The 25,905-nt window shown below is 49.6% G+C and overlaps 1 protein-coding gene across 1 annotated transcript in view; it reads left to right on the top strand.

Annotated features, from left to right (window-relative positions):
• The window catches only part of CTNNBL1 (catenin beta like 1), a 48,155-nt gene extending 29,653 nt beyond the window's left edge, over nt 1-18,502 (top strand). Inside the window, exons 12-16 of the mRNA XM_040575819.1 lie at nt 4,993-5,090; nt 6,176-6,256; nt 12,016-12,153; nt 12,760-12,832; nt 18,253-18,502. Of these exons, the coding sequence (XP_040431753.1) occupies nt 4,993-5,090; nt 6,176-6,256; nt 12,016-12,153; nt 12,760-12,832; nt 18,253-18,341 (479 nt within the window). The 3' untranslated portion in view covers nt 18,342-18,502. The remainder of the gene's footprint in view (nt 1-4,992; nt 5,091-6,175; nt 6,257-12,015; nt 12,154-12,759; nt 12,833-18,252) is intronic.
• The last annotated feature ends 7,403 nt before the right edge of the window (nt 18,503-25,905 follow it).

The raw sequence follows: 25,905 nt of genomic DNA, 5'->3' as shown, positions 1-25,905 counted from the left end.
TGCGGCTGATGCTGTATGAATGGCTGTGTTCCAGATCCTCTTCCATCACAGAGCCGTATCTTAGCTGTCCATAAAGGTACCAGGATCTTCAGTCCTGGACTTTCTAAGCAGCAGTCGAATCGAAGTGTTGGGTACTAACTTGAAATTCTTGAATGGACTCAGCGAGCTTAAAATGGAGAAAACACAAATTCCTTCCGAGTTAGTGAGGCTGTGGTGAAGCAATCATAACTCGTGCGACAGGCTGTATGTTCTGCTTTCTCTGTACAGCCATTTGCCATCTAGTTTTGCTCACTTGGAGAGTCTAATGAAGTATAAAAGGATGTTTGTTCAATTCATCTTAATTTAAATGCCTTCTCTTGTCCTAGATGTCAGTTTTACTTAGGAATGCTTAATTTGATAACCTGAGAATTAGTTCAGCCAATTTCCAAATGAGAATTCCTATCTCTGGGGTTTTTTTGCCTGTTCGCCCTCCAGCAAAAAGGAAGCTGTCTTTGGAGCTAGTCAGCTGTACATGTTAAAAAACAACAGCAGCAAAATCTGTTTCTTAGTAAATATGATTTTACTCCTGTGTGACCCACGCTGAAAGGTAGCAAAGCCCCTTAGAATGAATGCTTGCTGCAGAAATAAGTTCCCCTGGCATGGAGAAGTGAAAAGGCAAAACAGAAAAATGACCCGATAGCGAGTGTCTTTATTGAAAGACCTTCTGTCAGCCAGCAGACACCGTTCTTGCATTTGGTGGTCAGCCGAAATGAAACCTAGCAGAGGCATCGGTCTGTTGAAGCAGAACTGCTCAGCTGCATTCAGATGGCCAAGGAAGAAACGGGTTGCTGAACTGGAAGATAAGGTCAAACGTTTTTGTAATTAACAGCGAAGCAAGGCCCTGTGCAAGGCTCTGTGCCCTGTCGGGGCGGCGCGGCGGGCAGGTAGCTCTCGTGCAGACGGACCCGAGCTCTTCGCCGCGGTGGCTGCCCCCTTCTCACTGTCAGCACGCACGTTTGCAGCGGGCGGTGGCACTGTGCCCGACAGAGCTGTTAGCGGCGTGGGGCTGGCCCTGGCATGCGCCAGGTTCTTCGTGCAGCTTTTCCCTGCAAACCCACCTGGAGCCACAGCCTTCTGCACAGCGGTGCGTGAAGGGTGGAAGCTTCTGAGGGAGGTGGTGTGTGTTCTTTCTTGTACTTTTCTGCTTTGAGTGAGAAACCTCAGTTTATCTCAGGAGATCTTTACAAAACAGAAGGCTCTTGGAGATATCCTGGTGGGGTCATCACAACACCCCTCTTGTCCACCCAGCGCCTGCTGCCGCTGCCTTGCAGCCGCGAGCGGTGCTCCTGCCCCGGGAGTCTGCGCTGGGGAGCGGAGGGCTGCCTCCCCTGCGAGGCGGGCATCCCTCCGAACGGGCTGTGAAAACCGAAAAAACACAGGGAGCTTTGGGGGGTGATAAAGGCAGAGGAGTGTAATGTTACGGCTTGATTTGACAGGACCTCCTGCTGTTGCAGCTGCCAGTGCCAGCCATGGAATAGATTAATCTGTATTCCAACACGCTGCAGCTGAAGTCAAGATCGATCTAATTAGGGTGTTTTAAACACTGCTTGCATTCTGAAGTCTTCGTGCCTGTCTGGAGAGGGAAAGGCTCCCGAGAGCCCGAGGTGCTGCTGGTGTAAGGAGAGCTGCTGGCGCAGATGGGTGAGCAGACGCGGGGCGACCTGCCGAGAGCAGGCGGTGGCCGCGTGCCACGCTGCACCGAGGGGTCGGCGCCGCGGAGAATTCGGGTACGCGCAGGCGAGCTGGTGGGGGGAGAAGACGATGACTTTGCCTGTTAATAAAAAAAAAAAAAGGCAGTAACTTTTTTTTGGTAAAAGTTGTTCTTAATGTTTACTGGCTGCCAGGTGATAAGTTGTTCCTGGTAGAGGAATCGGTGGCGGTGCTGAGCAGGGCTTTGTTTTGTTGTTGTTTTACAGGAGAAATGCAGTTAGTCGTTCTTAGAAATTGGGGCTGGACAGCAACGTTTTCCTCTGGCCTTGTCTGTTCCCCTCCATGAAAAAGACCCTGTTTGTGCGTGTGCTGCGGACTTGGGCTGGGTGCTGGCGAGTTTGATTGTTCGGAAGTTGCCCAAATACGCAGAGTCCGTGGGGCTGAGGTGCTGCCTGAGGCTGCGTGCTCGTGGCCTGTCGTCGGCTGAGATCCCAGCGGGGAGCTGCAGGCTTGGCTTTCTGAGGACTCGGAACAGCACCAGCCACTAATCCCTTTCCAGAGAAGATCGCACCGAGAGCAAGCACTGTGATTATGCACTCTTACAAATTTGCAGATGCGTGGTAAGCAGCAGCGCAGTCCGTGGGGGAATGGCAAGGTCCCCGGGCCTGCAGACGCGCGTTTCGAGCTAACGCCTCTCATTTCTGAGTGCGCAGCTGGACGTTTAATCCCCTGAAAATGGGCTCAGCCGCTTCTCCCATAGCGCTTCCCTTACCCCAGGCCTTGCCCTCGTTTTGGCTCCTGCACGTGGATGCCAGTGCTTACTGGGCCAGTTGTGTGCAGCAGAACTGCGATTTGGGGGGAGGGCACGGAACCGCACTGGGGTGTTTCTCAAGAAGCTGATCAAGAACAAGGCATTTTCTTGATCAGTCAGTTGAGGAATATTTCTGCACAACATTTTTTGAACATTTTGACCAGGAAATAGATATTTCCTGGACTTCCTGGAATGCGGTGTGTAAAGGATAACCTCATTCTTAGAAAACCTGCATCAGTTTGCTTAGATTTCTCAGTAGCTTCAAAGATTTTATCAGTATAATAAATAACCTTCTGCACATGGGCACCAAAGCAAAAACAATGGCTAAAATGCATTTCCTAGTGCAGGAATATTGATATATATATAAAATTGGTGAGGACATTAGTACTAAAATACTGTCAACACTTCTGAAAACTTAAAAAAAAAAAAAAAAAAACAGTGTGAAATACAGGATTCTGCCTTCTTTCTATAACAGCAGAGTATCTGTTGGGGTTTATTTTAAAAAGTCTTCATTTTATCTTTTTTAATACTTAAGGAAATAGGAGCTTGCAAGTACTTTGCAGGCTCTCACAGCGTTTTTTAATGAAGACGCTTAATTCAGTGCTGTTTGTGTGGAATAACTGTTTCTCTGCAGCAAGAGCATGCAGTGCCGTAGCCAGAGCCATCCTTCACCTCCATGTTAGCCTGTCGAAATGACAGAGCAGCCGAGCGGTGCTGGCCACCAGATAAACCTGTTATCTCCTCTGCTCCTCCTGCCAGCAGCTCTCCCAATCTCTTTGGTACATGAAAAATTGACACCACCTCAGGCAGAAATCTGTTTCTAAGGAAGCTACGTTTGTAAGTAGCTAATGAAATGGGGTGGGTGGGTGCGTGTGTACGCGTGCCTATCCTCTGCTGTCGCTGCCCTTCTGTAGTATGCAGATAACCTGTGCTGCCGTGAGGGCAGACCCACGGCTTGGACAAGCAGCCTGTGTGACTTCAGCCTTTCAGTGAAAGTGTAAGCTGGCTGTTAGTGGAAAAGATCCATACGAACGCGTGGATGTCACTTGTTCTTGTAGGCTGATGCAATTGATCTAGGCTTCTCGTGGCTCTGGGCTAGGCAGCACTGTGGAAATGCACGTTAAATGGTGTGATGGCAATGAGATGATCCCTTTCCTCCGTATGTTGTATTTTCCTCTCAAAAACATAAAATCCATGACACTGTTCTCCCCTCCCCATCACTGTAGGTGAGGAAATTTTTATGGCCGTTATTCTTCATCAGTCTTAATCATCAAGATTAAAGCGAGGGAAAGGAGAGAAGTTACAATTTTAAATATATTTATATATCTAAAATGGAAGTTCTATATTTAACACAGAGCTGTAGGCAGGAAGCAACACCAAAAGATTTGGCAAGGGAGAGAAACCCGTGCTTCTGTCATTTTGCCTTGCACTTTGCTGCTTGGTTTTATTTCCCGTTAATAAAGCCATGTACTCTGTGATTCTCTGCATCGTTTCTGATGTTGGCATACACTTTGCAAATGATTCACATCTCTGCATCTCCTATGCCCATGCAGGAGCGATGTGGGGTGCGGGTGAGTGTTGGTTGTGGCCCTCCCTCTTCCCGGAGGGCAGGAGGCAGGTGGACACCCTTCTCTGGGCTCCTTCCCCGGACTCATCTGGTTTCCAGAAGCGGTCGGTTCCTCCTCCTGCCCGGGAAGTTGTTCGCTGGCAAAATGAAATAGAGCCAATGTGCGAGGGTTGTAACTGGAGAACTTGATGAGAAGTGTTTCAAAACCGAGTGTGTGTTTTGTATAAGTTGCACATAAAACCGGTGAATCCTTCTGAGGAAACGACCTAAGGAGAAGCGCTTTCTTTTGTACTTCATGGCAGTCCAGGAAAGCCAAATATTTGTGTTTAAGGAAGCACATCACACCCTCTGTGTGTAGAAGTGTAGTTTTAGAGAAGATCGGTTTGTTTCCTTTGACTCGGGGAGCAGAGAGCTTGGGCCCCGTTACAGAACGGCCTGAACACCACTTGGATGTGCTGGGTGCTCTGCGGGGGCCGGCCCCTGCTCGGTCCTGGGCCCGCGAGCCCCGGGGAGAGGCAGAGCGCTGTGCCCCTGGCTGGGTGGAGGCCGCAAAGAGCAGTGTGCTGCTAGGGCACCTGCAAGCCTGGCGAGTTGAACTACAGCAGAATTTGTGCTTTATGTAAGTCGCTGTTTTTCAGGGTCACCGAGAAAAAGCGGGGTCAGCGTGGCAGGAGTAGTGCAGCAGGTCTGGGGGAGGCCTTCCTGGCCTGGTTGTGGTGGGAGAGGAGCTGCCCGTGCTCCCTGCAGCCGCAGCTTGCTGCTTCCGCTGCTGTTCTGCCTCCGCTCGCTGGTGCCGAAGGGAACCTGGGTTCTGCTTATCGACAGCTACGTGCCGGAGTGCTAGTAGTAAATTTAATGACATGTTACAGAGAGTATAAGCTCCTGTTTCTGATCTCAGCGTGCAATTTTCATTTTGTTTCTCTAGAACATGTCTGTTCCATCCTGGCCTCCCTTCTGCGAAACCTGAGAGGGCAGCAGAGGACACGGTTACTGAATAAATTCACAGAGAATGACAGTGAGAAGGTGAGTGTGCGGAGTGTGTGTCTGCAGTCTCTGGGCTGCTGGACTCAGAGGACGCTTGATAATGGCAGGGTGCCTGCGTACGCTTACTAAGTTACTAAAACGCAGCTACTGTTCCTGCCTGGAGGGACCGGCATACTCACACGCCATCCTTCTCTCATTCCTGTTGTTGTCTACAAACTGGAGAACTGGCGATGCCTTTAGTGCTTGGCCTCCTGCATCTTATGCACTCTTGTTTTCTGGTGCTCTTGCACAGCTGGTAGTCCTGGGTTGTGCCTCACTGCTGAGGGCTGATCGTGTACCACATATTGCTGGCTCGGTGGGACCAGGGAAGTATGAAAAGGTGCCAGTCTGTTCTAGTGAAGCTCTTTTGCAGAAATTGTAGGAGTTCCATTAGTACACACTCAACGTTCCCCATTCCTCCCCTACAATGCATCACTTCAGGGGTGTTTAGTCTGGGAAATTCTTTCCAAAATATTTACATGGAGGTGGGTAGATCAAACAGCTGCGAAAAAGAAACAGCAGCTTTTGCAAACCAATAATTTCCAGGGGATTTGTAAATTCCACCACTTGGGAAATACTGGTTCCTCTGTATTTCTCATTAGTATGTTTTAAAGGTGTTTTTCATAACCTGCTCTAACAGTTGGAGAAAATTTCCCGTTACTAGAAAGGGTTTAAGTTGCCTAACACACAGTGGAGAGCAGGAGAACCCTGAGGTGTCTGTTAAATGTAACAGAAGCTTGGCTTCATTCAGCAGAGACAGAAAAGTACATTTAAGAAACCGGGAGAACTGGAGAGCCGCAACACAGGAGAATGAGCGGGCTAGGGACACGTCTCTGCTTCCTTTTAGCTGGAGCTGATGAGACCATCGTGTGATATGGGATTACGTTCAAATGCTTGCAGACTGAGCATGCTCATCTGTCCAACACTTGTACCATCTTTCTAATGCGTTCCTTCCTGGGAGTGACAGAATTGCCTGGTATTTCGCATAGACTGCAGCCGGAAGAAAAATAGCATAACACGAAGGATTAAAGATGATTGCGTTGTTCTTTTTCTCTTGCTTAGGTCTCTCTCTTCTGCCCTTGCAGGTTGATAGGCTGATGGAACTGTATTTTAAGTATCTGGATGCAATGCAGGCAGCTGATAAGAAGATCGATGGAGAGAAACATGTATGTATTGCTTAAGTTGTACTAGCCCATGTCTGTGATGCTTCTGCACAGGCATGTCATCTGCACAAAGCTTCTGGCTCAGCCAGATCACTGTTCTGAGCCATGCTTTTGTACCTGTGCTGACTTCTCTCTCAGCTTTTGTTGCCCCACTCTCCATCTTCTGGTACCTTAGATAAGATGGGGTGAGAACTTATTTACAGCAAGTGCTTCTGGGCATTTCTTAGTAAATTCTACGAAGAGGGCCTCAGTCAGTTTACCTTCATTTTTACTTGTCTGAAATTTTGCTTGGTTTGGTGGATGGAGAGAAGCGAAATGCAGATAATTACATGGTAATGTGTGAGGCCTCCTACCCTGGTCTGTAGAGTTCTGATTACCTGTGAGAGAACTTCTATTTTGATTAGACAGATGAGGCTGTAGCCAAGGTCTGGTGTGCTTTTGCGCACCAGCAGTGAACGTTTTGAATGACATGAGCATGGTTACCACATAGTACTTTCTTGGAACTGAAGCTGGAACAGACTTTTTGAAAGAGAATGAGCTGTCGGAGTCGGGAAGCAGCTTGCAGAGCTGTTAGCGAGCTTGGCCCGCTTCCCACAAGATTATCTGTATCAGCGCTGAAGAGGGTGTGAGATTGATTAGCACTGACGGAGAGTAATCACTGCAGCCGCCGTCCCCGCACGCGGGTGAGCTCAGCGTGCCCGGGCTGCAGCCCCCTGCCGGGCTCCGACAAACAGCTGTCCCCTTGCTGCCAAGGCTGTTTCTGCAGGCGCTGCCAAACATTTTGGGGGCATCAGAGCTCAGCGGTGATGCTGCTGCTCAAAAAGGCAAAAGGCTGAGTGATGAATGGAGCTGCTTTTGCTGCCAGCATTCAGACTCCATATGGACAGCTGCAGCTTCACAAATGAACAGTGGCCCGAAGAAAAACAGCCTTTACCCTTTCCTGCTATCCCTCCACTCTCCATTCATCCACCTCGAAACAGAACAAGAAATTATTTATTCTCTACGTTTCAGTGTTAGTGTGTGGGTTTTAGAAATCGAAAAGCAGAGCTGATTTTTCTGGCTGAAATCTCAGTGTATGGGCAGCTGCTATATAGAGCCCTTACGTGAAATGAGCAGAACTAGTGTATGGATGTACCCTTTATCCAAAAAGGTCTTGAAATTGGCTGCAAATGTTAACACCTGTAGCAAACAGCTAACACAGAGCAGGGGTGAAGGGAGTTGGAGTGTGAAGAAGCTTGTGTAGAAGCAATTTAATTAATAACAACCCACTCATGTTTACTGATAAATCAGAAGAGAAAGCACAAGAACTCAGACTTTCCTCCTGCATCCGGAAGGCCAGCGTGCTTTTGCCCCACTGCAGTGCTCTGTAGACTGGAATGGCTGGAATAAATGCATCTCAGTTCTTCCCTCTTATTAGTGCTAATAATAGGATTTGGCAGAAACATCCCATATGCGCTTTGTCCTCCTGCAATATATTTCAACAGAAAATATCAAAGCATTGCACTGAGATTTGCTCATGTCACCTCTGAGAAGCAGATTTGTACTTTGCATGTGAAGGACGTTGGTTTTTCAAAGCAGAGCTGTTCGGAGCCTGGTAGTAAAGATTAGGAGGTTAGAAATCTGGACTGGACTAGAAATTTGTCCAATTGCAATCCCGATCATCTCTAAGCAGCGCAGATGATATTAAGCATGTCACCATGCTACTACTTTTTGCTTTATCTCCCAGCAGGTTAGAGCGTTGGGCACGGAGGGTATGAAATAATGACGTTCCAAGCAAGGAACAAACCTCAACGCTTCTGGAGTTACTGATTGCTTTGCTTTTTAGCATCCTGAAATGGTCGATGGGGAACAGTCTGCTGAGGTCTGAAGTGGCTCAAGCGGTTTCCTCACGGAGAAGTAGGCAAAAGCCATCATTGTGTCTGTCAGGTCAGGGAATTGTCTAGCTTTTACAGGATCTATGGGCTGCTTTAACGTTTGTAGTTGTTGCACATGAATCATTGAAATGGATGGTTTGAACACTTGGTCCTTTAGAAATTGTGCTTTGTCACCTGGGGGTTTTTGACCTTCCTCTTGCGGTGGAGGGCATAGTACCCCAAAAAATCTGGAATACGAATCCTTTCCTTTCTCCCCGCCCCAAAGGAAAAAAAGATACCTGATGAAATTTTACAGGTTCAGCCTATACTGAAAAGAGAGATTCAAGTCTGATGGACAGAGTGTCCTGGTGTAAGTCTTGCATTACAAGAAGTGGAAACATGATTACACAAAGAATGATTGAAGGTATCATACCTGAAGTTTTATCTTTAGTAGTGCAGCTGACATAAGAAGCTCCTGCTCTTGCAGTTCTTTTCCTTTTTTTTTTAGCTTTTAGCTTAGCTTATTTTTGTGATCTGGTTTATAGCTCAGCCCTTCAGACTGTGGCAGTGAAGGCGTGGAAATAGTTGAGAACAGAAGGGAAGGAGGAATTTCTTAAGCCAGCTGTTTCTGAAGCAGAACAGTTGTTATGAAGCTGCACCATGAATCTGGACAATGAAAGAGGATATGGTCCAGAGGGAGAGCATCCCTTCATCTCAGTGTTAACCAGCTATTTGCTTCTGTGGAATCTATGCAGAAGTGATCAGAGGTGATAACTTCATGATTACCCCGATTGCTACGTGAAAGCTAGGAGCAAAGGACATGCGAGCATTTGTCTCTAACACCTGATGCCTGTCTTAGCACTTTTCTCAGTTTTTAGGTAATGAAACCTAGTACATATCTTGTCCCCATCTCAAAATCTTTAATCCTTTCTGTAGGAAAAGGTGCAAAACTGGCTTTCAACTCCCTCTAAAATGAGGCATAATTATAGGCGGCAGCAATAGCCTTAGTGATCCCTAAAAATGGTTGGAGAAGACAAGGGTGGTTTAATATTTTTTACAGTTCAGTGAAAAATGATGCTCACGGGTTTATTCAGTAAAATATTCTCAGCAGATACTTTGCGCTATAATGACTTACAAATTACATGCTAATTGTGCTACAGTTAAGTGATTCCATCCTTGAAAGGGAGAGGTGGAACTCCTAGTGACTCCTAACTGGTATTAGCCCAGCATTTGAGTTCAGGTTAGAACGACCGATGAATTGCCTGGACTGTACTGAAAGCAGGGCCTGGTGTTGGTGGCAGGGGAGGTATCGGTGCACCGTAAAAAGAGCACACCGGAGTTCACGGGAGCGTGTGCGGATTTCTCAGTGTGGCCGAGTTGGCGCTGCCTGCACTGGGAGCTTTTCCGGGAAATGGCCAACAGGCTGGGGTAAGCTTCGAACTTTCTTGCTAGAAACACAGCCTTGCTGTGTTTTGCTGGGAAAGGTGAATACGATGTAAGGAAGGAGAAGGATGCAGAGATTTGGGCCCCAGTCCAGTGGCTGTGGAGCAGATGTGATCTCTGGCATAGCAGCGGCAGATCCATTGTGTCTCTAGGTTTAGGTCTTTGCTTGACACCTTGAGGCCTGTCAGTCCTGTCTCATTAGTGCAAGAGAAGCTCATTTTAGCTTCACAGAAGCCCATCTCATTGCTGTCTTTTCCCATCAGCAAGGGGCATCTCAGCACATATTGTTGGCAGATTAGAAATGGCATCTGAGTGCTCATTTGGAGGTTAGCAACTTGACAGCTTTGAAAGAGAGACAAAGTGGAAAGGTGGCTACTTGGTACTGTACTGGGAGGCAGATTAGCATTTAAAGGTTGTTTTTTTAAAAAAGGACTGTGAAAAGGTACCTAAGACTGTATTTGTCTTTTAATTTGTATCTGCTTAATTCACTGGTGCAAAATAATCTCGTTTCTCTGTCAAGAGGGGCTGTTGTAACTGCTGCCTTCGCTGTGTAATCAAGACGACAGTTGCCTGGATCCTGCTCCTGTGATCACCGTGCTTGGATCAGAATACAGAACAGGAATGGTCTTTGTTTCCTGCTCTGGTGGTTCAAAATCCTTGCCTGTTGATATTTTTCTGTTCAGGATTTTAGCACTGTTGAGTTTTGGGAATGAGTGCCTTGTCTTTTTTCTCACATGGGGTTTTTGGATATTTCAGTGAATGGCTGCCTATCTCTGGCTTTCCAGATGCAATGATTAGTTTTAGAGACCCGATTTGACCAGGTTCATTTAATTTGGCATTGATGTAGGGTGGGGAATGTTGCTCCTTGCACAAAATTGGATTTCTTTTTACTGGCAGGAGCTTGCATGCAAGTTTTGTGCAGTCATGCCTGTGCCCATGATTTCGGAAGCATGGAGTAAATCAGTTATGCCAATACTGGAGTCTAAAGGATCTGATGCTAAAGCACCCTGTAGTATAGCCAATGCAGTTGTGTTTATGACATTGGTAATTAGGCATTGTTTTTTAAACTTGTTCTTTCATTGGCAAGCTAGATTCCTAGGAGGAAAGGAAAAGTATTTCATTACGTGTGCTTTCTTCTCTCACTTTTGGGAGGCAGCAATAAACAGCTGCATTTCCAAGTCACTTAATCAGATTTCTGTATAGTGAGCATTTATTGCACTCTCCAGTGAGAAGTGTACAGGATTAGTTTTCCTTCTTGTGCCTAAAATACTCCACCTATAATTAGATGAAAGACTTTGGTTTGATAAAACAGGAAAATGTGGTAGCGTAAATCAGCTTTGGTGCTGGTCACCTTGTGTGTGTTCGCCTGGAGCATGTGCATGCGGAGAAAGCACTTCTCGTTGAGCGTTTCGGGTACAGTGCTCTCACTGGTGATGGCTCTAATGAGAAAATATTGCTCTGCTGGTGTGTGCCCACCTGCCAGACTGCTGCATAATGAATAACCGGAGTTGCAGCAAGCTAGCAGGGTCTGACAGGCTGTTTCCTTTATTTAAAAACAAAACCAAAAACACAAAAGGTCATGCGTGACATCAGTTATTCTGGTCTGCTGGTCTCTGTGAAGAGTAATGGTGGGTTCCCTCTGGATGGAGTAGGCCTTTCTCTGGACAAAACTAATCAGAGTTTATTGCCAGGCTGTTTTTGCCAGTGTTTTGAACAAAGTGCTCTGTCCGAACCAGAAGGGTGGAATGGCCTCTTGCATTCTGCCTTTGGACTCCGTTCGGGCAGGTGTCTCTAGTGAAACACCGTTCTGAGAAAGTTCTGACAATGCCCTGAGAAGCAGCAAGAGCCCTCAGCCATTGCCCCAGAAACCAGAGCTCTTCTGTCAACGTGCTCCAGCTGGAGGCTTGGCCCTGTCAGTCTTCCTACCAAATGATGTTGGGAGGTCAGGGCTGGGAATGGTAAAATTACACTTGTGCAGAATTTTGAGACCTGGTTTCTCATTCGTCAGCTGGTGATAACGTTGGAAGCCTGGTAGGTCTTTGAGCTGGCTGGAGTCATGTTGTGCACTGCTTACCAGCACCCTCAAATGGCCAGTAGAAGAACATGGGTTTTGTTCTGTTTTGACAAAACCTGCAAGTAATAAAAACACTGGTTTGTTTCATATTCAGGGGCTGTAATCACTCAGTTTAGGAATGTAGTTCGTATGTTTACATTAATATTTACATTTGCAGATGGACACAATTCACAACCAGCAATAGCAAAACCTTGTTCAAAATTGAATGAAGTGTTTTGTGAATTTAATTATTAAAAGTAGTATTTCTTTGGTGAGAAATGTATGGATGTTCATATTTTGGGGGAGCAAAGCATTTCGTAAGAAACCACAAATATCACCACTGTTTTGCCACTACTAATGGGAAGTACTTTGAGAGCCAGTCTTGACACCCTTTTCTTTGCACTGCTTTACAGGACATGGTACGTCGGGGAGAGATAATAGATGATGACATGGAAGATGAATTCTATCTTCGTCGCCTGGATGCTGGTCTCTTTGTTCTACAGCTCATTTGTTACATCATGGCAGAGATCTGTAATGCCAATGTTCCCCAGGTAAAGCTATATACGAGGTTGGCAGATCACCTGTGTTTCCATCCATGATACAAACAAAGCAATAAATCCTTGCAAATATTACCTCTTAATCCTCTCTTTCCATAATTCCTTTTCTGGGAGGAATCTTACTGCGCTTGTGTCCATGCAACTTCATGAAGTTATAGCAGTTGGGAGGGCAATAGTAGGTACAGAAGCTGATCATTATCACTGAGCTCATACAGTCTGCCATAAGCAAGGTCACAGTTTGAAATGGAAAGGCCCTGTTTGTACCGCTGCTGAGAGAGCAGCAGAAGAGGATGTTCTCTCAGAAGGCCTCTCAAAGGCTCAGACTATGTCAGGTGACTTTTCCTGAACTATGCAAAATACTGCTGCTCTGCTGTCACGGATGCATTTGTGACTTTATTATGTGGTTACTTGTGCCTGTGGCACATGTCTTCCTGAATGCTTTTAAGTGGGTGCTCTAGGGCTGTGGGCTAGCAAGGCTGAGTTGGGTTTTGTGGTGCTTGGGGTTTCTGCTTGCACCTCAAAGAAAGTTGAAAAAAGTGGGGTTGTGCATGGTTTTATGTTGTTGAAGATTACTTTCTTCTATTTCCTGTCCCTGATCAGATTCGTCAAAGAGTTCATCAGATTCTGAACATGAGGGGCAGCTCCATTAAAATTGTTCGACACATTCTAAAGGGTGAGTTCAGATATTCCTGTGCGTGTCTCGTTCTCTACCAGGAACAGCATGGTCATCACTTGGTAGGATGAGCCTTCACATGTAATTCTCCTTGACTTCATGAGCAGCTTCATGCGGCAGTTACGTTCTGAGATCTGGGCAGGGCTGGAATCACTGGGATAAGAGGCATGCCTTACCTCGGAGTGAGGATGCTCGCTGTTGTCTGCTGTCACGTAACACCACATCACTTTGTTGCCATCAGCTACAGACTGGCTGGGACTTGCTGCTGACTTTAACACTAGAGTAAATATTTAAGAGGAGTGTATATGCATGCTAGAGAGAGGAACAGCGGAGTCTCATCTTTCATTAACATGGTCCTGCACTTTACCATCTGCACCGTATTAGTATCCACGGTGTATTTGTCTTGCTCTTAGTGTCAGATTAATATGGATTATAGCATTAAAGTATCCTCTGTAGCTTTAAAATGTAGCTGTTGTGATTTGCAATCCTGGTTCTAAAGTACTGCTTGTTATTTTGAATGCTTATGTTGAATTAGAGCAATGCTTATTTGAGCTGTGGCTCTCATCTGTAGCCTGCTGTCCTTCAGCAGAAGTAGCCATTGGACAGGGGAAGAGGAGGACAGGACTTGGGACTCCTCCCGCAGCCCCCTCTGAGCTGTGAGACGTGGCTAGAGCAGCGCCGATCTGCTGCCCCAGGAGATGCCTCTCCTGTTTTAGTAAACAGAGGGTTGTGTGGGGCCGTGTCTGCTCTTGAGAGGCTGTGCTGTTTTCGGTGAAGAGTAAGGAGTGTCTCTCTTCTGAAGAGGAAGGAAAGTCAGCAGCATCTCTGGGGTACTGGGCTCTGCGTTGCGTTGTTTTGATGTCTCTGCTTTCTTAGGGAATAACAACGATGTGCTCCTGGCCTTTTCTTTTTTCCCTTCAACAGTGGGAGGTAGAGGCAGCCTTTTTTTTTTTCTTGCAGATCCTGTTGTTTTTCTCCCTTCACATATGCAGGAAAGAGAGGAGATGAGAAAGATAGCTGGTATAAAGAAATAGGAGTGATTTTCTGACACCGTGAGGTAACCTGCAGCTATAGGCGATCTTTGGCCCTTGTCCTTTCCAGCAAGTTCAAGCTGATGCCTGCTGATGAACAGGGAGGGGAGTGGGACTGGAAAGGATGTCTTTTCTGCTTTCAGTTATGATACTTAACAATTCCTGCCTCCAAACTGCCCATTTGCAACTTAGGACATGACGCGTGACCACGTTCAGATTCCCACACTTGACCTGGGCCACAGGTACCTGGGAGATTTGTCTGCGTACACGCCTCATGTTCACTTCCATGGCTTGTTGATTTACATACTGAGCTTACCTCCCTGAACTGAAGGGCAGCTGCATTAAAATTTCATCTGATTTTTTTTTTTTTCCACAGACGGTGACTTGCATTGTGAAACTTTTTCTATGGCTTTATCATGTCTTGCAAGCTGCTTATAGAAAGTACAGATTGTGCAGCAGTTTCAGGAGTCTCAGCAGGGATACGTTCACTTCCTAAGGAGACCTTAAATGGCATGTTAATGATACAGGTGATGGATACAGTATTTGGGGCTGTCTTTCAGCTCTTCCCCAGCTGTCACACTTGTCAGTTTTAGGGACTTGTGCCTTCACAGTTGTCAATAACTTCGGAAATGAATTTGTTGGTGGGCCCTTGTGAAGCACTGGAATGGGGTGCCAAAAGATTCCTGGTAGGTAGGACTAGTATAGAGCTTACCTGCAGCCTGTGCTGGTGACATTTAGTCTTCTATAGGACTTACACCCTTATGTTCAAATATCTCCTCCGTGTAGATTCACTAGCTTTTATCAAGTTATACCACTGATAAGTATTTGCCTCTCCAGAAGAGCTGTTTCATTGAACACAGCTTGTCTGTTTGAAGTACTGGTTTGTTTTTGGGCCCTGAAAGCATGCCTTCCAGACGGGCTGCAGGCCATTAGGGGATTTCTGAAATTACCTGGCATGCGGAACGTAGGAGATTATATTCAAAATGACTGGGATGTTGGGAGCCTTCAGCACTGGCTGAAACATTTCCAGTCCGGCTTCCGGCTTGCTCTTAGGACAGATGAGGGCTGGTTTATTTTTACTTTTTGTTCAGTGTTTTGCTCTTGTTCAGTTTTTATTTTCTATTTTCGCATACTAATTAGGTGCTTGGTTTTTTAGTTAGGTTTTTATGGCCTACATATTCTCCATGTTTCTCTGGCAACCTGACAGCTGATGGATCCCTTGGGGTTGCTCAGAGTCGTTTATGATGCAAGTGAGGAAGCAGGACTGCTTTCTTACGGTAGGACTTTCAGGGGGGAGGAGTGGGCAGGGAATAACTGAAGGCTCATTAAATGCATTTCTGCAGGCTGACCAGTCCTCCCACAGTTCCTTTTGCTTGAAGATCGAGCGTTACTTGCAATGGGACGGTTAGCTTCTTCTTAGGAAGAACACGGCTGAACGGTGCGCGTTGGCTGGGAGGGCGCTTTGCAGGGAGACTGATCCCCGTCAGGAGGCCGTGCCTGCGTCAGGGGCATTTGGTCTGCGTCTCCCCCGTCAGAGGGAGCGAGGCACGCACCTCCCCAGGCGGTGGTGCTCAGTGCAGGCCGTGAAGGTGCACGGGTTGTGAGTGGCCGTGTGGCTCCTTGCCCGGCCAGGGAGCTGCGGCAGAGCAGCCCCGTGGGAGGGGAGGCGCGGGCATGCGAGGCCTGGTTAAACCTTGGGCTTGGGCCAGGTAACGGGCACGTCAGGGAGGTGGCGGGGAGGGATACCCACCGAACGCTGAACCAAACCTGTTAGCATGTGTAATCAGAAAGAGAAGGTAAGTATGTTTTAAGGACGATGCTAAATTTGGCGTTTGTGGTCCCTCAGTATGTGCAGGCTTTATAGCTTCCACTATCCATTACAAGCTTCAATATTTCCCTATTGATTTTTACTGTTCTGTAACCATTGTATTTTGTCTAATGAAGCAGAAACCAATCTTAGGTCCTTTCCCTTTGTGTAGCTACAGAAATGTGTAAGCTCTGTTTAACTGTTGGCAGAGGGAGCTTACGTTTGATTTTTGCTGTCTCACTGAAGCGGTAGAATTTTAAATAAGAAAGTAAATACATAAAATCTCATTGGATGATGTGTTTTTTAACCTGGTTCTGGGGGCTTTATCTGGTCTTTTCAAATTAATATTGACAACTGTTGGTAGCCCAGTAAACAGTCTGCCTTGGGAGTCACTGGGCTTTTAGTCTTACGAAACCTAAATATTTAGGAGGAAAAATGCTGAGCTTTCGGGAAACATGAGAGGAATTACTCGTGGCTTGCTTTTGCCGTCTTAGTGGGACAATAGAAGGGCAGTGGCTTTAGTGGCAGCTCCACCGCTTGTGCTGTGGTCCAGGCCCTCAGTGGCCAGTGGGCAAGCGGCCCAGCTGGGCCACCAGCCCCCTGCCTGCGGCCGCTCCGCAGAGCCCTGCCCGCCGGGTGCAGCCCCCTGGGGCCCTCGGGGCTCTGCCACCAGGCAGCCAGCTGGAGGAGTCCCTCCTTTCGCTTGGGTGCTCTGAGCTGTCAAGATGTAGCGGCAGCCAGGAAAGCGTTGCCCTTGGGCTGCAATAAACAAAGGCAGCTGCAGTTGCTGCATCTGTTTCAGAGGCACTTACTCTGACAAAGCACGGGAAAGGTCTCGTTTGGGGACAGAGCCTGCTCCTCGCCCTGCTCCCTGGGGGGGCCAAGGCTGTTCGACAGAAAGCGCTCTGATACTGCCCGAAGGGGACAGGAGAACCTGAGCTTAAATGCCGCCTCGGCTCTGCCGGCTTGTTTTCCTGGGAAAGTAACCCTGTGTCTGCCGCGCTGCATTTCATCTCCCACCAGAGGAAGACGGCAGGTTACGGTCCCTGCGATGCAGCCCTTTGCCCCCGGGGCCCTGCCCTTCTGCAGCTAGCTGGTGTGCAGGCAGCTCACCGAGCGCTCCCGAGCAGCTGCAACGAGCAGCTCCATGAGCTCGCTGCTGCCTGCGTTCCATGTGATGGAGAGCTTTTCCGCCCTCTGAAGGAAGAATTCCCTGCGCTCGTCCCCCTTCTCCAGGACTGAGAGGCAGACAGGTTCACTTGCAGCAAACCGTAGTGCTCTCCACCTGCTCTTGTTACAGGTACTGTAGCAGTTTATAAATATTAAAAGGATTTCTCCCAGAGGCCTTGGCAAAGAATTCTGCTTTTTGTATGTGGAGAGAGAGAGAAAGAGAGAGTACACACATGGGGGGAGACTCCCACATCAGCTAACTTCTCCCTGTCCTCACTCCTTTCAGTGCTCTTATAATAAAGGCTTTGATGGAGCTCAGAGGCATGTAGCAGTGCTGAACGTATAAATATTAAAGCTAACTTTCTACAGCAAGTTACTATTCAGATGCTGAATACAAGCTGTTCTGTTTGTTTAGGAAGAAGGGAAAGAATGAGAGAAGGCGGAGGCTGGAAAGCACCATCTAACCAAGCAGCCTGCTCCTGATTTACTAAGATTTGTTCAGGTCCTTGCTTTTGCAGCTCAAAATCTGCTTTTTATTTTTTCTTTTTAAGCCATCTTTGAATATGTAGGTTCTGTTAGCAGGAGGGAGCAAGCTTGCAAGGGAATGAGAGCTGCCAGCTTTAAACGAATGTCAGGAAGGAGAGCTGCAGAGGGAATTTCTGTTGTGCAGTGTTTGGCCATGTGCATGGATAAGCAACACCTTGATCGGGGTCTAGCTGAAGACAGGGAGTTTGCTCTGTAGTTAGTTGGTGTGTTTCCTTCCATATGGGTTAAAAGCACTTGTAGATTCAGGAATTATCCCCACTTTACTAGTTTTACAAAAATCCCAATTCAGGGTGCTTGGGAAACAGACACGTTAAACCTAAGGTTAGGAAAGTGTAACAGATGTGTATTGGCTCCTGCCTGACCTTCCTGGATGATACGTGGAGTTAAAAGGGACCTGGAAAGCTACCGATGTCCAGGGCTGTTCTGGGTTTTTTGGGCTTGAAGTGGTGAGCGCTACAGCTGTCCAGTTTTAAACAGCTGCCAGTGGGTTCCTCCTTCTGGGATAGTGCGAGGGTTGGGAAGAACACCGTCACCTCTCGTTGTGGTTAGACTCCGGGGAAAGGGTAACGTTTCCGAGTGTCTGCTTGCTTCTTGTGGTCCTTAATGATGAGAGCAGCATGTTTTTGCTGTAGTCTCTATGTGCTACAAAATTTTGATGAGGGGTCAGTAGATGTTTATTATGCAAAGCTTTAACCCTGGAGATTGGGGAAAAAAATCCATCAGTGCTCCTTACATAAATTCCCATTCAGTTGTTGGCAGTGGACACAGATTTAGATTCTGCTGTGATACCTCTGTAAGAGAAGTTGGCCGTTGTTCATTAGTGTCTTACTCAAAGTCTGTTTTTCTGTCTGCTTTCTCTCCCACAGAGTATGCAGAGAACATCGGGGATGGGAAGAACCAGGAGTTTCGGGAGAGTGAGCAGAAGCGGATCATGGACCTGCTGGAGAATTTCTGAGGACCTGGCGGCTGAATTCTGTATTTCCCTAGGAGGATGCAGCGTCTGGCTCTCTTCTTTTGCTGCCCTCTTCCAGCCCTGATTGCACGATAAAAATGATGTTTCTATGAAACTATTCTAAATGGGATTTTGGAGATATTAAATATAGTTTGCTTTTTTTTTAATTCCTTGTTTGTTATTTAAGTCTACTATGAGTGGGACTACAGCTGCTTGCTTTGCAGTAGGGCATCTCAGAGATGTTTTCATTTTTTTCCCCAAAGTCCAACAGCAGTGATCAGAGCACAAAACAATATGACAGTATAATGCTTAGAAGCAGGGTAAAGAGGAAGCACAGATAGCTCAAGACGACCGTAGCGTGTTACTCCAGCCCAATACACTAAGGAAAATGTACAACCCACTTTACTGATGAAAACTGGGGAGGTTGAGGAGTTGGGTTGGAATGTGTCCAGTTCAGCTGTTCTTCAGCGGGTTGTCGGTCTCTGTCAGAGCACAAACCAGGAACTACAACCACTTTAGCTGTTCCTGCTAAGTCTTCCCCAAGGTGAGTCAGAAGCAAAGGCAAGTTTTGGCACAGGTTGTTCAGCTCTCACCCCTCCGGAAGGGGACATTTGAGAGGTTCTGTCCAGGTTCCACTCAAAACGAAAGGGGAAGGTAAGTGGTCAATAAAACACCCAAATTCCATCAACTTTTCTTTTCGCAGTCTGCTTCAGGACTCAGCTGTGCATGTTCTGCAGAAAAGGAGTATTCTGAATCTTGAACTGGGAGTCTGGTGTTTATAGCAGCCATAAGTCCACCAGTAGAAAGGGGAAAGCCCCACTAATGCCAGCTCTTCCAGGTGCACTGTGGGAGCTGCAGAAAGACCAAGTGATTTGCCTCTGACTGACTTATTGATTGCAATGAAACAGACCACAGCTCACTTTTCTGTTGCCCTTCTGCGCTTGCAGTGTAATTTCAGATGTCAGCCTGCTGAATCCCACCGCTTCCCCAAGCAGTGACTCCCAACTGGGACGAGAGGTGGCTCAGACTATTTTCCTGCATCCTTTTTTCTTCTGCTAAAGTTAGTGATTGTCATCACAAAACATCACTGCTCCAATAAGCTGGGCCCTGCCTAATTTAGAGAGATTTGCATGCTGGCAGCATTCATTTTTTATCTCCAAGAAAAATGCATTGTCAGGGAAGCGTAAAGGCTGCCTTCAATCATGACTGCAGTAGGCGCTGCTGGCCTGGGTGGCATCAAATGCAGTTGTTCAGGGGATCAGCGTGGAAGTCGTGGTTTCAGCAGCCAAAGGAATGTTCAAAAACACTTTTTTCAAGTTCTGTTTGAATTCCTCATTTCTTTTCTTAAATTACTTTCACCACCTCCCCCCTTCCTTATCTTTCCCCCTCTCTTTTAGTTTTTGACTTTACATGAATCTTGGAATTCTTCCCTTTCCACACCACGGGCAGTGCACTTGGGATCAAAGCTGGTCGTTGGGCCTTCCTCCCGGAAAATGACCTGTTGTTCCTTGTCTCACTGTACACCTGCATTTGAAAAGCAGAGGAGAAAGGGAGGTGATATGAACAAGTGTTTAGAGGCAGAATAGAAGGAGGAACTTAATGAATGTGAAGCCACTTTGAAAAGTACGGGGGGAACATATTGGGGGGGGAGGTAGGAAAGGTTCTTGAAAATAGTAATAGAATCCACTTGAGTACAAGCTAAGGTTTTGCGTTATGCTTTTTGTTTTAAATCTAAATATGCCATCTTTAGTGTGACCCCACTCAGTTTGCTGCATGTGTGTGCATGTGCCCGACTGCTGCACGCCGCGAGGCGGTGGCAGGCGTGGTGCTGTGCACGGTCACACCGCTGGGCTCTGCTCCCAGCGGACGGGGACTCTCCAGCTGTGGCTCTGGCAGGAGTGAAAACGCCTCTCCCTGTACTTCTCTGGCTGGAGTTTTGCTTTCTGGAAGTAAATTTCTCTTCCTTTTAATATTTTCCATTCTAGATGTCTTAGCTGAGTTACTAAACATGGAGACTGGGCTGAAAATAATTCCCTGCTCCAGTGGCTGGACCGCCAGCTTCCCAGGAGCAGTGCTGCCGGAGGAAGCTTAGGCTGCTTGTAATGAATGTTCCCGCTTTATAAGGCAGCTTTTCTTTGATTGTGGGTTTTTTTTTTTCCCTTTTGTAATATGTGAGTTCTTCAAAGTGCTTCACCAAAGCCTTTAAGTCTCCGGGTAGTTCACTGAAAGAATCAGTGCTGGAGCCGTGGTGGTTTTAGCTCGGTGTGCACCTTGTGATGTTGTGGGGTGCTGCCAGTTCCCTGCGGGCGGAGGGGCTCACAGCAGCGCCCCGGTGCCAGGGGCCAGACCTGGGCTTTGGTGGCGCCGCCTGCTCGCTCCGAGGCGGTTTTCTCCCGCAGCGTTTTCCCGTGCTTGGCGCTGGGCAGCTCTGCAGCGGGCGGTGCGGGGAGCCCTCGGCCAGGGAGGTGGCAGGTCTGGGTGTGCGGGGAGGCTCCCCCTGCCCTGGCAGCCCCGTCCTGCTGGCCCGGCGGTGCCTTTGTCCCTTCCGTGGGGCTTGGCGCAGCCGGCTCATGCACCAGCGGCACAGGCCCGCCGTGGCAGGGTGCTTTCTCTTGCTCTTTTTCTCCCTGAGCTGAAGGAGAGACGTTGGAGGGGATTATGAAAAGCCAAAACGCCAGTGCTTACCTGAGCACGACGCAGTCTTTGTGTCTCTCTTCTGATAGATAAGGATGTTCCAGATGTTGCTGAGGAATTAGCGCAGAGCTTGTTATTACAAGTCAGGCTTTTACAAGACAGATGATGAATTCTCTCCTCCTAATCTCCTAAGTATTTCAGAAGCGAGGAGCCCCGCTGCACACAAGTTAGGATCCTCTGCCTGGTGATCCCTGCGTGCCACAGGGTCTGGAGGCAGCGCCCTGCCCAGGACATGTGAAACCCCCAATCTCATAAAAACCCCTGGCAAAGCGCGACAGCCACGCAGTGCCCCCTGCCCCCCGTGCCCACGCTGCCCTGCTCCAGGCACTGCTCCTGCCCCTCGGCTTGCGTTACTGCTTTTGCTGCTTGTGCCTGAAGACATGCCTGCACCACGAGTGTTTTCAGCAGACAAATAGTGAAATGTGGTGAGGAGAGGGAGATGCTCTGAAGGAGCGTGGTGACCAGTGAACTGTGACCTTGGCTTGGGACTGTGGAAGCCGAGCTCCCTCTCAAAAGCAGGTTTTATCAGCGCGGTGCCTGGGGCAGGGAGCTCGCCTCCATCCTCTCCTACGGGGCGGTGGCAGGGGCTGGGGCAGGCGGCACACGGGGCTGCCACACGCGGGTCCTGGGCACAGCCCTGCTGCGAGGAGCCGGGTCCTCTGGCTTGGTCTTCAGAATGGGCTGGATGCCCACCTGGGCCCTCTGTTATTAATTAAGATAATTATTCAGCTTAATGTGCTGCTGCTGCTGCTGCAGGCCAGCTCATTTTTGCTGCAATGTTGAGCAGTACAGAAACGCCTTGGAGGTATGAAGACCGGCACCATGAGCCTGAGCAGCTGTGAAGAACGCCGTTATTGGAACTGGGGGGGGATTAAAGGGTTGAGCTAATAACAGGTTTTCTTATTGGCGGGTTGTAGAAAGTAGGGTTTGTTCCCTGGCTTAACTTCTGATATTTTTGACCAGCGGTTGAAGTCCGGGGGCAGCATCGTGGCTGTTGGCTTTGGGGTTGGATGCGCTTTTACCAGGAGTGGGGGGGGGCTGAGCAGGCCCCGAGCTGCTGGAGGTGGCCCTGAGCGCGTCCCCACCGTGGTGATGGGAACCAGGCGGCTTCATCTGCGCCTCCGAGCCCCAGGCAGGTGCATGGAGCCCCCGTGTCCCCCCTGGGGCTGGGCGCTGGGGCTCGCGTTTTGCTGGGCTCCCCTGGCCCAGGGACGCTGAGGTGGGCAGCCTTGGTTAGAAATGGGCTCGGGCCTTGAGCTGGACCCCGCTGAGCAGGGCGGGCGTGGGGGAGACGCAGGGCCGCGGTGCGGGGGCAGCCGAGCGTGAGGGGAGAGAAACCGATCCGCATCGCACTGCGCTGGGCCGTGTTTTCTTGTCTCTGATTGTAAACAGATTTGACTAAAGAGGTAAATTAGAAGTTAATTAGAAGGAACATGATTGATGAGGCACTCTGGTGATGGGGAGGCAGGAAACTCGCAGCCCAAAAGGAAGGGGAGGGTGGGTGCTCTGCGGCAGCAGCTTTGCACCCCCGTTGTTCCCCGCAGCTGCTACGGGAGGGATGCGAGCTCCTGGTGCTGGGTCCGCATCGGGCACCGGGGAGCGGGCAGGGGCTGGGGCTGGGCGAGCAGGAGGCGGCGGGGGGCGAGCGTCTGGGGAAGAGCCGCTGGGTGTCGGCCCCGTGGCCGCGATGGGGCTGCGGCCCCTGATGGTGGCACCGGGGGGGTCCAAGCCCCAGCTGCGGAGCCCGTGGCTTCCCTGGGGGGGGAGCGGCAGGAGCTGGCAGGGGCGCCGCAGCGCGTCTGGATCCATCTTCAGCTCCGCTCCCACCTGAGCCTCTCTAAACGGGGAGAGATGAGTGCAAATCAGGGCTGAGGAATCTCTCTTGACATCCTGGTGGAGAGACCCAGGTGACACTAAATACAAAGAGACGCTGTCAAAATTGGGAAGCAAACCTTCAGCAGCACAAATAAGTCACTTAAGTTATTGATTTTTTAAAATTTTTTTATGAGGCCTGAATTTCAGGAACTGCTTTTCTCTTATAACAGTCAATAATACGGAGGGGAAAAAGGTGTTTTATTCTTCCCTTCACGTTTATTTTTTTTTGGTCCTTTAAGTAATGGTTTGGAGACAGGGAACCATTGCAGAAATGATTGACATCTGTGACAGCGCTTCTCTCCATTGGGAAACTGATGGTGGGTTTTGCAGAGGAGGAAGGAGTTAATGGACTGGAAATGAGCATGAATTGTTCTCTAAAGTAATAATTCTTTCCAAGTAATTTTCTCCTGAATTTTATACTTTGGATAATCCTGCCTAGCATGTGGGCAGCTCTGGGCAGAGACCTGTGACTCCCTGCAGACCTTGCTTGCTGCTGCTGCTGGTCCCTGCTGGCTCGGTGCCGCAGGGGCGCTCTCCCGCTGCGGGGCAGGGCACGGGGGCAGCGGCAGCACCGGACCCAAGCCCCCCGCTCGCCTTCCTGGGGTGCACCCCCTGACCCCCCGGGGCTGCCGCCTTACGGGTGCCGCAGTGGCGCTCGCCCGTCGGAGCGCTGGCCCTGCCCGCCTCCCCTCGCTCCTTTTTAACATCTGCCTGCTTCAGACGCGCGCTGTCTCCCTGGCTTATTGCCTCTTGGATGATTTGTGGAAGAGAAGGTTGTAATTTTGGATGTTGGTAGCATTGTTTTCCTGCAGCGCACACAGACCTTTGCAAATAATCTAATAATGCAGGAATGTCAAACTTCAGCTGTGGAAGGAAATCCTTTTATACAGGGATTGTCAAGTCTCTAAGCAAGTATCAGAAATGAGCTCGCTATCAATGCAGAGGGTATTTACTCTGCCCGTCAGAGAGACGAACAGCCCGATGTGCTCTCCGGAGCGGAGGGTGCGAGGCAGCTGCTGACACGCACGCTCGCCCCCGCCCGCAGGGCTGTGCCTGCCTTCGCCCCCCCGGCTCTCCTGGACGTGCCGGGTGCTTGCGGGGCCCCTGGCACAAGGAGCAAAGCGGGAGGGCACCGAGGGTCCGGGGCAGCTGCCCCCCGCCTCGAGGCTCCCTGCCTTGCTTAGTGCCCTTCCAGTGCCACCCGGTTCCCACTAATGGCACCTCTTGTCCTCTTCCTCTCCGCCAACTCTCGAGTCTGTATTCAAAATAATTCATGAGGCGACTCCCAGCACCCCAGTAGCTGATTTCTGTTATATTTTGGATGCGGTAAGCAGAAGGTGCAATTACTGCGTTGCCCCCTCAGTGCCTGCCGGGTGTTCTCCCAGGGGAGCACCCTGTGCACCATGCGCCAGGCGTCCCACCAGGTGTCCCTTCGCTCTGTCTGTGCCCCCCCCGGGGCTGCCCAGGGCCCCTGGAGGTGCCGCAGTGCTGCTGTGGTGGGTGCTGGGCCCCGGGCACCTCCTGCCTGGCTGCTTGCAGAGCTTCAGCTCAACCTGTGCACGCGTGGCCAGGGGAAACGCACACGCCTGTCTCAGGGGTGCAGGAGCAGTAGTCGCAGGTGGGCCTGCACCGTGCCTCTGTGGAAGTGGCCACTGCATCCCCTTTTGCAGGTGCCCACCGAGCAGAATGGGCGGCGTATGTAAAACTAAATAGCAGGCAGAAAACCTGGCATGAATGGAGATAAGAAATGCTTCATCCTTGAGAGCAAGTCCCTGGGCATGTTCCCCTGGAACAGGAACCCTGCAAGGGAGTTGCCAGCTATTTTAGAGCAATAGCAGACATGCAGATAACAGACCGATTTATGCAGCGAGTGCCAGCATCCAGCTAGTCAGGGAGCTGCTGGCTCTGCTCTCGTTCAGCGTGTGAGTGACCTTCCCTCCTATCCGTTTCAGACACACAGGGGCTCATCAGGACTGTGTGGCTGCAATAGCAGACAGCATCTGGTCTGGTCCTTTTCACTGATGAATTAAAATTGAGGAGGAAAATGAAACCTTCCAAGTGTGCACAAGATGCGAGGACGCTTGGCTCTCCCCTTTCCTCCTTCTGCTGGGCCGCTGCACGGAAGACTTATCGTCAGTTCATCATCCTGCTGTGGCGGCAGAAAATCAGCTGGAAATTGAACTTAATTCCGGTTCTGCAGCTGGAGATGTTCCCAGCTCCAAGAGAAATTTATGTTCTCCTTGCTTCCTCGTGGCATGATTTAAATGTAGTTGGTTATATGAGGGAAGATCCTGGCAGGTTCAGCACCAAGGTGTAGCTGCGCACTGTCAAGCAAGGCTGGGGCCAGGGACCCCCCCCGCCCCAGACACGCGTTCCCTCTGTGTGGGGCTGACCCATGTCCGTGGTTTTTCCCCGCTCCCACGACCGCAGCGGTTTGGTGCTTGGTGAAGTCATGGTGTTGGCTCCCTCTGTTACAGGGGAGAGGGGGCACTGTGCGGATGGAGTCTGGCAGGGTTTTATTGGGGTCCCCTAGCGGGTTGGTGATGGGAAGGAAGGCGAGCAGGGACCCTGGGCCACGAGCTTGTGTTGCCCGACCCGCGGGGACTCGCCGCCCCCTTGGCCTTTGCTGCTGCTTCCTCCTGCAATCGACTCTGGGCGTGAGCCCCGTACTTGTGATTGTGGGTGCTCTGCTGTCACGTGTGGCCCTGGGCGCCCCAGCGCTGCAGAGCTTCCCCATGCCCAGCCCAGAGCCGCTCCCTGGGGGCCACCTTCACTTGCACGGGACCCTGCTGCTGCCCACCAGTCCCAGGGAGATGGGGCCGGCGGTGGGGCTTGGCTGCTCTCCCCCTGAACGTGGCCTAGGAGGGGGCAGGCGGCCCCCAGCCTCTCCCACTGTCGGCCGTAGCTCCCTCCCAGCATGGTGGGGGCTGCCTGGAGCTTTCCATCGGGGAAGCCCCGAGCCCCCTGGTGCCCCTGCACTTGGGGTGCCACCAGGTGG

This window comes from Cygnus olor, chromosome 16 (genome assembly GCF_009769625.2).
Source record: "Cygnus olor isolate bCygOlo1 chromosome 16, bCygOlo1.pri.v2, whole genome shotgun sequence".
In the NCBI taxonomy this organism is placed as follows: Eukaryota; Metazoa; Chordata; class Aves; order Anseriformes; family Anatidae; genus Cygnus; species Cygnus olor.
Note: the sequence above shows the minus strand (reverse complement) of the source record. Positions and strands in the feature narration are given on the sequence as shown.